This window comes from Artemia franciscana, chromosome 10 (genome assembly GCF_032884065.1).
Source record: "Artemia franciscana chromosome 10, ASM3288406v1, whole genome shotgun sequence".
NCBI lineage: Eukaryota > Metazoa > Arthropoda > Branchiopoda > Anostraca > Artemiidae > Artemia > Artemia franciscana.
This window is the reverse complement of record NC_088872.1, coordinates 9,478,654-9,494,166: the sequence shown is the minus strand read 5'-3', so window position 1 is coordinate 9,494,166 and position 15,513 is coordinate 9,478,654. Positions and strand designations below refer to the sequence as shown.

Sequence of the window (15,513 nt, the reverse complement as noted above, 5' to 3'; positions counted from 1 at the left end):
ATAAAATTCAATTATTTTGTAATGGATAGTGATAGGGGAAAGCTAAATCTCTGTTTTAGTAAAATCTCATTCCGACTGGGCCCTAACCAAACACTTATTTGACTAGATCTCTTCTTTTCCTATACAGCATAAATGTGGACAAAGTAACCTAGTGCACTAATCTAACCTAACATAACCTAAGCTTTCCACTATCACTATACATTGCAGAATAAATGAGTTTTATGGCTATATTCTATATGAGGCTGTCCAAGTGTGATCGCTATAATACTTAAGCAGCGTTTTAGACGTTTGCAATTTTATTTCCTAATTTGTTGGCGCTATTTTAATACGCTTAATTTTTTTGTGCGTTTAACACGATTGTATATAAAATATACACTTAGACACAGAATTCCCCAACCTACTTTTCCTCCAGCTCGCATCTATGTCACTGTTGTTAGTTGCCATTGTAAATTTGAAATTTTTCACTTCTTCTTTTCTATTTTTGTGTATATTCCTGCCTTTGACTTTCATCTTTTTTACCTGTAAGTTTGTATTTTTTCTATTCATTTATTAGGATGAAAATGAGAACGCCGATTTGGATGATGAAGTCAGTCACGCTTTTGAAAGTGAGCGGGAAGATGACAACCGTGGTAAGAAACACGCTTTCTTCCGTCGATCTGAGTCAACACTCTGCTTAGGCTGTTCAGCACAAGACCCCATAAAAACCCCAATGATAGAGGCCCTCCCATTAGCTGAGCAGCCGCAGCTTCTCCATCCTGGTTGCAGGCGAGAAGAACTGTTTGGAACACCTGTGCAGTCAGTGGCTACTGCCTGGATTGACCCAGGTGGCTCTCGTTTGGATGCAGCACCTGTTAAACTGGGACTTTCTCGGTTTGAAGCTGAGAAGGCAGATGATATTTTTGGTGGAACACCCGTGAGACCTCCCCCTCCTTATCCAGGTTAGTACTCTCAATTAGCACTGTAAATTTGCAGTTTTTCTATTTATTTTCTTCGTTTTTGTAGAGAGTAACTAGTGAATGGTGGTTTCAATACTGTGTCCCAGAAGCTAGTTAACATAAAGTAGGCCCCTGCATAATACCTACAGTTAAAATAAGAGCTGGGTGTTGGAAGAAGGAGTAGTGTTGACAAAGGCGTTGGAGGAACGGAATATATTCGTTAATCCTTGTTTATTTCTTTGTTTTGATACTTTTTATGTAATTTTCAAGTTTAGATTGGAAATGTAAATAAAGCATATCACGATATATACGCCGATTTTTTTTTTGGGGGGGGGGAGTGGATCCAATTAAAAAAAATGAGAAAAAAGTGCCCAGATTTCCGGGGAAGCTTATAATTTTTGGTAGGAAAGGCTGAGGCCCCTTTTGTGCGTGTGCCTCCGGTATGTAACTACAGTCATTTCAAGTTTAAGTTTCTGGAGGCGTCAAACCGAGTTTTTTCTCTCGTTAATACTATGATCTGCTTATATTGTGGCAATAATGGGAGGGGGCAAAAGCTGATGTTAGTCCTGGATGCTGAAAACCGTAGCTACCCCTCTAGTTGTTAGTAGCCAATTTATGCTGGTTAACACATCTGTTTCCGCGAACTAAAAGAAAATGTCAATGGTAATCGGGACGGGGGAAATAGGTCTATAATAAAAAAAAAACCTGTTGGGTCATTTGACAGCGACAATATAGTTCCTGTTGTGTTCCTGTTAATTTCCTCTGATATTTAGATATATATTTTTGATATTGTTTGTATTGATTTGAAATGTTGATATACTGTTGAAAATATTTGGATTGTTGATGATATTGTTGATTGAAGTTGTTTATAATAACATAATATAGTATTATAAGGAACTGCTATAAACCAAAATGAGGAGAATTCTCAGTAAGTGAAATGCGAGTTAAACAGAAAATTAATGATTCAATGTCGTCATATTGATAGACCTAATATTTCAAGCATTGAAAACTGATGGGATAGTATATCTCAAACTTAATAATTAATTGGAACAATTTGCTCAAATGTGCTGTAATCTTGCTAGCCAGTAATTTAGTTGGTAAAAAGAAAACAGAATTACCAGAAAGGATTTAAACAAAACTAATTTCAAAGTAGTAAATGATTTGATTAAATTTTTATTTGTCTGACTAAACAATAGGCTAAATATTTTCTTATGAAAAACGATGATTTTTTTTCTAAAAAACCTAACAACCCAGCCCTCCTCTTCAACTCCCCCTCTCCTCAGGCATCGACTCTTTTGGAACCTCAAAAGGCCAAAAGATATAAACAGGACACAATTTGACGGCTTTTTTCAGTTGCTATTGCTATATTTTATTAAATTACATTTTCTTTTTATGAAAAAGTCAGTAATTTATGGTCTAAGAAACTCCCCAACTGTTTAGGTTCAAGTGGAGAGAGTGAAAGGAGAAAAGAGGAAGAGAGCAGTCATCCTCCTTCTGAAAGACAATCAACACCTCTTGTGACTGACGAGGTTGCAGGAACCTCTGCTTTGGATGTTTCTCCTGCGCGGGCGCCAATCATCGTGTCCCCAAAAAGGATGACTAGCACACCTCCCGACTCAGCTGAGAGACCACCGGTTAAGAGTGTTATTGTCCGGGCCGGGTCAGCCCAACCTTCTAGTGATTCTCCCAGAGTTGTGAATGTGGGCTCTGTTAATGAATCTCAACAAGGTCGGTATTGACGCGAAAGAATTTTGGAAAAACGCTGTTTGTGGAATGCTTTTAACATGTAAATAGTTAGGATTGTATAAAAAGAAAAATATTGCAGTAAAGTGGAAGAAGAAAAATGAATTATGGACGTAATTTGCTAGTTATAACTTCAGTGCGTCTGGGGAATCTAATTTATGTTATTCTTTTGCACTTCGACCATCGTGAACTGATTTCTTTGAAAAAAAGGAATTTTAATACGACGGTAACTCGTTTCGGGGCTCCGAGTTTATCTAAATTTTTACTGAAACTCAGGGGTGCAAAATCTCAAAATGAAGGGAGTGGGCAAAGATTTCTCTTTATAAAAAAAAGATACGAAAAAGGTTTGTTTCAAAGTCTATGGAAATTGCTACAGATCTAGGGGAAAAGTGCAGTTTCCCTTTTCAATCTTTTAAAATGAAGATACGAAAAGGCATATAAAATCGGGGAAAGGGGGTTGGACTACCAACTTCTCTGTCACCCTTAAATGGTGCCACTTTAGATTGAGTTTCATGCATCCACAAGATTTATTTATTTACCCTCTTGGCCATAATTCAGGCATATTCTAGTCAACCTATTTTGATGAAAGTGAGGATAGGGGACTGGTTTGAAAAACCAGACCTTTCTGGGCTTTTACCTGGAACGCTGTTGCTTTAAAGCGAACGTAAGCAAATTATGTAATGTTTATGCTTCTTAATATAAATGTTAACATAAATAATGTTCTTAGCACGCTAGACTTGAAATCCTTTGTCTGTGAGGACGGAGTTCGAGTCTTGGTGTTGCTGGCTATTTGGTTTAAACAAAGGTCAGTGCGTGTCTGTAAGCTCAGCCAAAGTCATCCCAGCTCTGAATGGGAACATGGAGAAATCTGGGGAAGGTAAACAGGAAGAATGTGCGAAAGCACAGGATGGCTGGACCCTAACTCCACATTGCACTTCCCTACTGAAGGGCCATGAAACGGAGATCAGCAACATCGGAAGGGACTGTAAAATCCAATGCCGTTTTTTTATGCATATTAAATACGAAATATTACACCGCACTATTGACGCATGTACATTTTTCTTCTTCATTTTGATTACCAACTATGTCGTATGCTTTTTTGTGTTTTGCTTCTTTGGTATTATTCCCGCAGATTTATAGCATGCGCTCTAATATTACTATCGGCTTTGTTTCAGTTTTTGTTTATTGTTCCTCTCTTTTATTGGTTGTTGACTGCTTGGTTCTTTTCTTTTGGCTTTCATGTTTTGCAGTTTATTATTTACTAATTTATATAAACGTTGAATGTCTTACCCTTTAACTTTTTCCCCTATTTTGATAGAATTTGGGACCAAGTCACTAACGTATCCGCAGGTAAACCTAGTTTGAAACAAAAATCTAAAACGAAAATCTTTTCAATAAGGGAATAAAATTTCCACCTTTATGACCTAACTGCCCTGACCAGAGATCTGGATATATTTAATGTATTTTTTCCATCCGTTTTGTATACAGACGAATAGAAATTATGACGAAGTCAAGTACATATCTATGATTTTTGTTGGGGGGGGGGGGGGGTGTGCAAAGAAAACTAGAAGAATACATGAAAATTTGGTTAGAGTCACTTTTTTTTACATTTTACGAGTCGAATAAACATTTTGAGGGGGAGGTTTCAAACCCGGATATTTTGAATTTTTCAGGATTTTTGCGGGGGGGGGGATTTTTAACACCTTAATGCCAACGCCTTGTGAAATACTGAGCGACAGTGTCCTCCCAGATGCAGGTAATGATGATCATTCAAAAACACCTCCAATAAACCTGGGGGCTAGGGCTCTCATGTAATTGTTGTAATACAACGATTTGAGGGAACGATCATGGCTCTTCTTTGTGGGAGAAGGGGCAATAGAGATTCTATATAATCAATCATCGATAAATCTTAGAAAGAGCATACATACCCTTCCTTTGCCAAATCGATTTGTCCCATATAGCGAAAAGGATAGTAAAAGTGGCAAAGAATATTTTTCAATAGTTCTATTCGAAATAATGCTTGAGAAAAGAAATATATTGCAGCCCATAATTAGTCAAATTGACTACTACTCAATGGCCATTTTTTTACCCTTTTGGGATAATAATGTTTCCAGTTTTTGACTATGTAATCATAGTCGAATGTGTTTCAGCTATTTCTTGTGTTTCTTATGAATGTGTTTTTCTAAAATCCATATTTCCTTTTAGGAGAAACATCTAGTGGAAGATTAAGCAACAGTCTTATCCCAGATATAGGTGGTGATGATCATTCAAGTACGCCTCCAATAAACCCTGAGGTCAGTGCTCATGTTACTGTTGAGACAACACGTCAAAAACCCAAGCCAGTATGGGCCTTTGATTTTGGCAAAAGTATTCCAAGTGACATGCTCCTTGGACGATGGAGACTCTCCTTGGATCTCTTTGGAAGGGTGTTTGTTAAGGATGTGGGAGCAGAGTCAGGATCTGTTATTGCAGAGCTTGGAGGTTTCCATGTCAAAGAAGCCCGATTTAGAAGGGACATGGAGAAGATCAGGAATTCTCAGCAGAAGGACATACAACTCTTGAAGGTACTATTTATTTAGTTGATGAACAAGGTTAACATTGTTCACGCTTTCTTTATTATTGTTTTCTTCAAAAATTATTCTATTGAATAAGATTTTATTTTGTTCCATTTCTATGGTTTGGCTTGCCTTGGAGGTTGGGCCTGTCTTATTGCAAATACTGATCTTATTACAAATACTTGTCTTATTGCAATTTCCACAAAGTGGAAAATTTTTTGATTTTTTTTTTCTCTGAAACAGTACGACATGTCCCCCCCTTCCATTTTTCTTGCTCGCTCCTCTTTCCACACATCTCTGTTCCTCCTTCTCCCTCTCTTCTTTGCAAATTGAGAAAACTTAGAAAAACAACGAAAGCGATTTGTTTCAAGAGCCAATGGAAAAAAGAAGAATGGAAATCTTTTGATTTGAGACTTCCGCTCAGCCATTCTTAGTGCAAATAAGAAGAATAAAAAGTAGGAAAGTAGAAAGAAGAATAAAAAATAGGTCCTCGGGACAATATAAAAGGCCGATCTTATAAAAGTCAACCCTTAATAATAAATAAAAAATCCACAAAATAAAAGAGACTCTCTGAAGTATTGGGGGAAAAGCACAGATTTTTCGAAGTCCGATGATAAAGTTAGGTTTCAAATGATGAATTTATTTTGTCTAAAGCTTTCTAGAATGCTAACCTTTGGTAAGGTATGGTATTATAGGGATTTTCATCAAGTTGTAAATACGAAACATAGTTAACAAGTCTCTCTCTCTCTCTCTCTCTATCTCTCTCTCTCTCTCTCCTCTCTCTCTCTCTCTCTCTCTCTCTCTCTCTCTCTCTCTCTCTCTCTCTCTCTCTCTCTCTCTCTCATCTCTCTCTCTCTCTCTCTCTCTCTCTCTCTCTCTCTCTCTCTCTTCTTTTATTTCAGCAAACGTGGGCTTTTCAGTCGAGACTACTCAGCCCTTTTCCTTTTGACTCACTCTGTGAGATGAACAGAGCTACTGAATTGGCTGCTTCTTAATTATCTTGAATATGCTCAGATTTCTTGGAGTAAATCTATTGATACTAGGAGTTGAAATATAAGAGGATTTACATTGAGATCTGTGCTCTGTGTGCAGGTATGGTCAGTTAGACTCTTAGCTGATAGTGAGATTTTCTGGTGTTTTACGCACTTTAACTGTTTACATTGTAGGGTATGCTGTGCAGACGTCAGCATATTACGTTGAAATAGGCAATGGTCAATTGTTTCATATTATAATATCTGCATAGAGGAGAAGAGGGAACTGAGCTACTTGAATTAAGAAATTGATACGAAAACGCCTTAAAATTTAGCCCATTTCAGCCAGACCGAATTCTGTGATAAATTTTAGAAAGATGCTTGTTGGGGAAGGGTGATAAAATAAGGATTATTCTTATTTAAAAATACCTCTGATAATCTCCAGCGATATATGTCTCTGGGATTGGTGGTTGGGACTCTCTGGTATCTGGGACTGGGGATTGGTCTCCCTTTTGGCTCGTCAATATTCAGAGTATCTTTTTCTATTTCATCCGCCTGATGGTTGCCATATCGTTCTCAACGTTTTATATTCGTCTTCATTTTCAGTTGGAAAGAGACAGAAATGCTTTGCTGTTTCAGACATTTAAAGAATTGAACACTCAATATAACAACAATTATCGCCGATCAACGCCCTCTCAGCCTCCATTGGCTGCATCACGAGTAAAAGTAACGTTTAAAGACGAACCCGGTGAAGGCTCAGGAGTTGCCAGAAGTTTTTATACAACTATTTGTGAAGCGTTACTCTCGCCCGAGCCCCTTCCTTCATTGGAGTCTGCACAGGTTCGTTTCCTTTTTTTTTTTTTTTTTTTTTTACTAAAATTATCTTATTGTGTCGAGAAATACAGCCCAATTTTCGTCTCCTCTGAAGTAATGAAAAAGCGAGACATGTCATTTTGTTTTGGACATAAATGTATCAGAGCAATTATTGGTGTCTAAATCAGGTACCAGATTTGACCCCCCCCCCCTTTAAAAAAAAATTGTTCGACTCGTAAAAACGTAATAAAAATGCACATAAACAAATTTTTTATACATTTTTATTGTAACCCCTCCTCCCCCCTTCGAACATAAGTCCTGGATGTGCCCTTGAAAGTAGCCTATATCTTTACAGGCAAATAAATTTATATTTTTTCAACTGTCCAATGTGTCTTCCAGTTTAAAAAGCAGAAGAATGCTATTATTTTTCAGCTATCTATACAAACAATGAGTTAAAAAAAAACCAAAAAACTTGTACATATCTTGGGAAAAAATAATATGAAAGAATACGCCCCAGAATAATTTCCAGTGTAGGTATCTTGGTATCTACTGGCTCGTTCCTTTTTTATTTATTCATTTTTTTTTTTTTATTTGAAATGGTTTATTTGTACCTCGAAACAAAATTCCTCTCTTCTGAACGCATGAAAAAGTGAAACATGCCATTTGGGTTTCGACCATAAATGTGTCAAAGCAGTTTTGGGTGTCTATACCCCCCCCCCCCCCCGAAGATCTGAAAAATGCAAATATAGGTTTTTCCAAAGCGAATGTTTTTGGTGCATGTTTTGTAGTGCCTCATATATTCAAGCATTTTTGGTTATAGAATATAATCATAAATTTTTAGTTGCTTTTCCCTCCCGTCTTAAGATTCGTGTTAAAAACCCCTAAGATAATTTTCCGAAGAGCTCTAGGTCCCCCAATTCCCTGTAGACCCCTGGGAAATTTTCAGAGACGAGCTGTAAAACGGTCTGTTTTCGGCCAGTAGTCAAAGACAATTTTCTTATCTCACCCCTCTCGCCCCTCTTTAAAGATCGAAACGACAAGAAATTGTGAAACTGCTCTTTGTAGAATATTAGTGATCTTCAAAGAATTTAGTAATTTGTGCTATTTATTAAAGTAATTTGTGATTGTAAATTGTGCTATTTACACTGCACCTGTTTCATATTTTGTTTATTTTGATGAATTAATTTAATAAGTTACAAAATTAAGACGAGAGCTGTTCAAGATATCAGTGAACACAAGAAGGAAAATGCAAAAAAAAAGAAAAAGGGAAAGAAAAATAATGAAAAAAGAAGAAAATAAGGCAGACCAAGTTTTTTCCTCTAAATTAAGAAATTTTACAAGCTGCACAAATCAATGACTAGAGAGACATTGTAAACACAGAAAAGGAAAGGAATAAGCTAAAGGATAATATGGCAGTTTAAAATAAGCTTCCAAAAGTAAGCGGTACAGAATTGTAGAATTTGATATAGGTGACAATTCCAAAAGAGGAATTACATATAAAAATAAAAAACAGAGTAGTTATCATTCTGATTCCTAGGGGTATACAAAAGCAACTTCCTTGTGTCTAAAAGGAGTCTAAAGACACTTGACAAAATATATTAAAATCTATGGCAATCCGGAGGCTTAGCTTTGAGACCACCTTTTCGGAAACCTCAGATCTAAAACCACTAAAACCAGATCTAAAAACCACTAAAACCTTCCCCCTGCCTTAAACATTTTGAATGTTTGCTTATTGCTTGTTAAGCCCTATATTATAAAGCCAACATCGAACGAGGAGCTACTACTCTGATAAAAACATTTATCAAACATCTTTGTTTTTCTAAGAGTAACTTGTCGTAACTCTTTGCTTGCAATAATACCATCATAGGACTTGATTGACTACCCTTCTCTCCTTTTGCATGCCTGGCTATGTAAACGGGCTATATTAACGCCTGGCTACATTAATTAAAAATACTTTAAAAGTTGATATACATATCTTGATTTTCATTTCATTTCTTCTTGTCAACATAGCTTGTGTATTTGAAAGGCTGATCATGTTTCCATCTCTCTCCTCAATTTGTTTTTTTTTTTTTGTCTTTTAATTTTGTCTCTTAGTTGTTCTGTGGAAGAATTAAGTGCCTATTCTAGCTGCAAAGCCTCCTAGAGCTTAATAACTAATCATTTTTATTCATTTTGTTCGCTTTTTTTGTATTAAGTCAATTTTTTCTATCTCTTTAAAGGGAAACAAAATCCATGGCATTACGGAGCGATTGGGGGGGGGGATGAGACAAGTTCTAAAGAATGTTTTCTTTTATTGATAATTTTTTGTCATATATATATATATATACATATATATATATATATATATATAAATATATATATATATATATATATATATATATATATTATATATATATATATATATATATATATATATATATATATATATAAATATATATATATATATATAAATATATATATATAATATATATATATATATATATATATAATATATATATATATATATATATATATATATATATATATATATATATATGTGTGTGTGTGTGTGTCTGTATGCATTGCTAAACTGTTAAGCCGATCACCTAGAAACCTTAAGAAGTTGTTGATTACACTCTTCCGGGGGTTTAGGTACAACTCCTCCTGCCCCCCCCCCTCCAAGGAGATTTCAATATTTTTTGTGCTGATTGAAGTTTTACTCTGTACAAATGGCTTGATAGTTGCTTTCGTTAATATTATTCACATTTTCTTAATATTATTTATTCAAGAACGCCCGACGGTAATTTATTAATCTTAATCTAATTTAATTCAAATACTTTTAAACTTAAAAAATACGATCGTAATTCTATATATGGGAAGAATTTTCCAAGGAGATTGTCGACGGTATTTTCCTTGGGGAGAAAGGGTGGAATTTTCAGGGGTACAATATTTTCGGGGGAATTCTTCAAATACTTTGAATCTAAAAGCAGGATCGTTCTTAAGGCACAAGAAGGAAGTTTCCGGGGAGGGGAGTTTTCCGCTGGGGGAAATTTTCTTTGAATTTAATTTCTTCTGAGGGCACAGCAACGCGTGGCGGGCAACCATTATCGTAATAAACTGATCTCGCTGAAGAGATTGTTATTAATCATGTGATATCCAACAAAACGTGATTTACAACAGAAAAACAAAATTAGCGGTTTCTATTTTGATTTCTTTGGACTAAGAATGTGTAAGGATTCTATTATTTCTTAGGATTTTTCTAAGGGTTATCAGTATTAGATTAGATAAAATGTATAATCAGCCAATTAGGATTGCCTTAAAGATCACCAGAATACTTTTGTTATTAATAATTTGAACTTGGAGCAAGTGAGGTCCGTGTTCTGCCTTGGAATAGGAAACGGAAAATGCTAGAAATTTGACAAAACACAAAATTGCAAAGAAAAGAAGAACGAGGACAATAAACAGCCAGTGAAAAATTGAAAATTGTGCAAATATTTCGGTCAAGACCTCCGCTTGACCGTCCTCAGTCCATAGTAAACCAATAAAAAAAACAACCCAAACTTAAAACAACACAAAAAATAAAATATATAAGGTTTATATATATTATATAAAATATTATATAATATATAAAATATATAATATAAAATATATTAAAAGATAAGGTCATTGTATTTAGTTTTGCGTTTTGTTTTAAGTTTTTTTTTATATCTTTATCAGTTTATTCTGCACTGAGGACGGTCAAGCGGAGTTCTTGACCGGAATATTTGCATAATTTTCTGGTTTTTTTTTTCACTGGCTGTTTATTGTCCTCGTTCTTCTTTTCTTAGCGATTTTGTGTTTTGCATTACTAGCCAGTGTTGTCTCAGAAATTATTTATTAGAAATTTGCTAATCTTTTCTGCTATCAATTTCTGGGAACTATGAAAACTATGACCCATGAATTTTATTTTATTTTTCTCTATGAATGTGATAATTTTATAATTTCATTATTGAAGAGATTTTGTCTTAGAAACTATACTTTTAATCCTATGATTTTCAAATAGGTTGGATCATTGTCCAAGACTAGCCTTGGAATCGTGAAGAAGAAAGGTCGGCTAGGAACAGATTCAGCTCGAAAGCCATCATCATCAACCAAAATTCGTCGAACCTTGAATCCAGACGCAAGACCCTTTACACCTGGCGATAGTGCTGCAACTGAAGCAATTGGTGAGCATATGAGTCATCTGGTGAACAATTGCATAACAGAGTTGTTGGTTAAGGCCAAGTCAAGCAGCAAAGATTACTGGCATGCTCTTGGAGTTGCCGACCCCTCAGATTTTGGTGCTTCTGGCATCCGAAGATGGATTGAGGATGCGTGTAGATGAAGCTGCAGAAATTCTGGCTGGTAAGTTTAATCTCCTTTTCCAGTTAGCTTATTTCTTTGGGGGGCGGGGTTGAAACCGCAATCCTGAATTCCCACGAACATTCTTAGAAGAAGGGAAATTGGAAACAACACAATGAAAAAAGAACAACTTCTTCTTTTTGAAAACGTTTCATATTTGCTTCTTGTATAGAATTTTAATTATTTTTAAATTAGTAATGATATCCTTTTTTCCCTCAATTTCGGAAATAATTTAATGATAAACTACGGTTATAAAATATATGATAGAGTGGAAGATTCTTGGGATCAAGAGGGAGTTCCATGATATAAAGGGAATGGGAAGATTCCTCAGGGTAACTATGGAACACGTTAAAAAATTTTCGGGCATTTTGTAGAAAATTAATTCTTTTGGACATATATGTCTGATAGTCCCTTACCACACTCAAATAGTGTCCCTGGTTCCGTTTGCTGATTTGGATTGTCAACTTTATATCCCAATTGCCAACAATTGGCTTTGTACCTGCTTTGTTTGTGGCCTTGGGTTCCAAATTCTGAATTTGGCCCTGGATATTAGGCGTGTCAAAATGAACAATATGCCTATATACGAGCTTTAATCAATTTCTACGGGTAATCGCCAACATGGTTGACATTTATGTAATTCATATCCAGTGACTCTAATTCACAAAAAATTGTCGGGGGAGGAGGGAATTTTTCAATCTTGGGGGATTTTCTTTTTCTTCGATTTCTTTTCAATTCAAATACCAAAAGGGAGGTATATTTAATGAAAATACCAAGGACATGTTTTTTTTCAAAATCTAGGAGGAGAGGAAATCAATTATCTAAAGAGGGGCCCCAATTTTGCCATCACGTATGAAGTAAAAAAAAAAAAATCAAGCTTTATCTGTAAAAATATCAGTATAATTTTTATGGCACTTGGTATCTACCAAGTGACATATAGCGATCGCAAATTCTGTCGGTCGGTCTGTCTGTCTGTCCCGGTTTTGCTAGTTTAGGCACTTCCAGGTAAGCTAGGACGATGAAATTTGGTAGGCGTATCAGGAGCCAGACCAGATTAAATTAGAAATTGTTGTTTCCCCGATTCAAACATCTGGGGGGGGGGGGGGAGTGGGGGAACGGTTAAATCGAAAAAATAGAAAAATGAGGTATTTTTAATTTACAAACGGTTGATCAGATCTTAATGAAATTTGATATTTAAAAGGATATTGTATCTCAGAGCTCTTATTTTAAATCCCGACCGGATCCGGTGACAGGGGGAGCTGGGGGACCTAAAATCTTGGAAAACGCTTAGAGTGGAGGGATCGGGATGAAACTTGGTGGGAAAGTCCTAGATACGTGATTGAAATTACTGGAACGGATTTGCTCTATTTGGGGGAGTTGGGGGGGGGATGTTAATTCTAAAAAATTAGAAAAATGAGGCATTTTTAACTTATGAAGGAGTCATCGTATCTTAATGAAATTTCATGTTTAGAAGAACCTCGTAACTCAGATCTCTTACTTTAAATCCCGACCGGATCCAGCTTCATTGGGGGCGAGTTGGGGGGGGGGAATCTTGGAAAACGCTTAAAGCGGAGAGATTACTATGAAACTTGGTGGAAAGAATAAGCAAAAGTCCAAGATACGTGACTGACATAACCAGACGGGATCCGCTCTCTTTGATGGAGTTGGGGGGGGGGGGAATAATTCGGAAAAATTAGAAAAAATGAGGCATTTATAACTTAAGAACGGGTGATCAGATCTTAATGAAATTTGATATTTAGAAGGATCTTATGCTTTAGAGCTCTCATTTTAAATCCCGACCAGATCCGGTGACATTGGGGGGAGCTGGAGGGGAAAACTGGAATTTTTGGAAAACGTGAAAATTGAGGTATCTTTATCTTACGAATGGGTGATCGGATCTTGACGAAACTCAATATATAGAAGGATTTATGTCTCAGATGCTCCATTTTTTAATTCGAATGGGATCCGGGGACATGGGGGGCTGAAGGGGGGAAACATAAATCTTGGAAACCGGAAGTCTTGGAAAACGCTTAGAGTGGAGATATCGATATGAAACTTGATGGGAAGAATAAGCACAAGTTATAGATACGTGATTGATATAATTGGAGCGGATCCGTTCTCTTTGGGGGAACTGGGGTGGTGGTGTTAGTTTGAAAAAATTAGAAATATTGAGGTATTTTGAACTTAAGAACGGGTGACCGGATCTTAATGAAATTTGATATTTAGAAGGAGCACATGCCTCAGAGCTCTCATTTTAAATCCCTCCCAGGTCTATTGACGTTGGGGGGAGTTGGAGGGGGAAAGCGGAAATCTTGGACGCTTAGAGTGGAGAATTTGGGATGAAACTTGGTGGGTAGAATAAGCAAATGTCGTAGATACGTGATTGACGTAGCTGTACTGGATATGCTCTCTTTGGGGAAGTTAGGGGGTGGGGTTCAGTGCTTTGGCGAGTTTGGTGCTTCTGGACGTGCTAGGACGACGAAAATTGGTAGGCGGGTTAGGGAGCTGCACAAATTGACTTGATAAAATCGTTTTCCCCTATTCGACCATCTGGGGGACTGAAGGGAGAGGGAAAATTAGAAAAAATGAGGTATTTATAACTTGCGAGTGGGTGATCGGATCTTAATGAATTTTGATATTTAGAAGGACCTCGTGACTCAGAGCTCTCATGTTAAATCCCGACCGGCATTAAGCCTCTGATTTTCCTTTTAAATCAATCTGTTGATTCTTAGAATTCTGCTAGAGCTCGTACCAAATGAGCTCTTGGCTCTTCCGACCTCGTCACTAGTGCCATATGAGCTATTAAATCTTGTTTTCCTCTTGGACTATTCTTTATATTAGTAAAAAAAAATTTAATGATTTATTGTAGGTCGAAGCCAGACAACTCGAGAGCCTGTGCGTGAAATCTCCAACGAAGTTTCTGCCCTTGATTTAGATGTCTTCAACCTATCCAATTACTATAAGAAACTCTCCGATGAAGGTGAGGAAAGAACCGATGATTCCTCTTCCCTCTTTTTCATGCCCGGGAAGCGAGGATTTTATTCCCCACGTCAAGGGAAAGCCTCCCCAGAAAGGCTCAATGCCTTCAGAAATGTTGGAAGACTTATTGGTGTCTGCCTGCTTCAAAATGAATTATGTCCATTGCCCTTAAATAGGCATGTAATTAAAGCGGTATTAGGCCGTACTATTCGATTCCATGATTTGGCCTTTTATGATCCATTGATGTACGAGAGTTTGAGGAAAATGCTTCATGATTCTGGAACGCATGATGGCGAACTCATTTCCTCTTTGGGACTTACTTTCAGGTAATTCTCTTATTCTTCATTGTTTTCGAAATTTGTTATAGCCTTTGCTGCTTCTCTTATTTTGTTCAACTTGTATTGTTCTCTATGTCGCAATATGCATAAACTCGTCTCTCTCCTCTCTTTCTATCTCTCGGCGTCTCTTTCTTCCTGTCTTTTCCTCCATCTTCGTTTTCTCTTGTTTTTTTCTTAATTAATTTTTTTTTTAATCCACCTCCTCTCTTCTCGGTGACATAATAATCTTTTCCACTTCGAATTTCAACCTTTAATATCATCCATAATAATTTAAAAACTTTAAAAAGCATACTACAAAGTAACTTCCTTTTCTCATTATCCTGCTCATCCTATATCTCTCTCTCTCTCTCTCTCTCCTCTCTCTCTCTTCTCTCTCTCTCTCTCTCTCTCTCTCTCTCTCTCTCTCTTCTCTCTCTCTCTCTCTCTCTCTCCCTCTCTCTCTCTCTCTCTCTCTCCCTCCCCCCTCTCTCTCTTTCTTTTTTTCGCTCCGTCTCTATTACAGAGCCCTGATGAAAGTCTTCGTGAAAACACAATATATCTTAACGTTATTTTAAATTTTACCGGACTTATTTCATTAAATGTTTATTTTCTATACAATGGTATGAATTGTTCTGAATTAAGTTGAATCAATTTATTTTCAATGTAATTTAATTTTCGAGTTTCTTTAAGCTAAAAACCTAAAGATATTTTAATGCAAAATGTAAAATGGGTGCTAAATTATGACCTTTTGCAAACAAAAAATTAATTTTTTGAAGATAAAGTTATTTGATACAATTAATTCTTGTGAAATACGTAATTTTCAGGAACCCTATTTTTGCTTTTA

General features: G+C 36.3%; 2 protein-coding genes and 1 long non-coding RNA gene across 3 annotated transcripts in view; 2 read left to right on the top strand and 1 right to left on the bottom strand.

Moving 5' to 3' along the window:
• The window catches only part of LOC136031757 (uncharacterized), a 216,168-nt gene that overhangs the window by 100,300 nt on the left and 100,355 nt on the right, over positions 1-15,513 (bottom strand). The gene's annotated exons all lie outside the window — the stretch shown is intronic.
• The window catches only part of LOC136031753 (E3 ubiquitin-protein ligase UBR5-like), a 76,594-nt gene that overhangs the window by 49,977 nt on the left and 11,104 nt on the right, over positions 1-15,513 (top strand). The window contains 4 exon segments of the mRNA XM_065711481.1: positions 554-938; positions 2,376-2,663; positions 4,884-5,242; positions 6,811-7,044. Coding sequence (XP_065567553.1) covers positions 554-938; positions 2,376-2,663; positions 4,884-5,242; positions 6,811-7,044 — 1,266 coding nt within the window.
• On the top strand, positions 11,158-14,697 carry LOC136031754 (E3 ubiquitin-protein ligase UBR5-like). Its single transcript, XM_065711482.1, has 2 exons — positions 11,158-11,379; positions 14,243-14,697. Exons 1-2 carry the CDS (start codon positions 11,283-11,285, stop codon positions 14,680-14,682), a joined length of 537 nt encoding a protein of 178 aa, XP_065567554.1. The 5' UTR covers positions 11,158-11,282; the 3' UTR covers positions 14,683-14,697.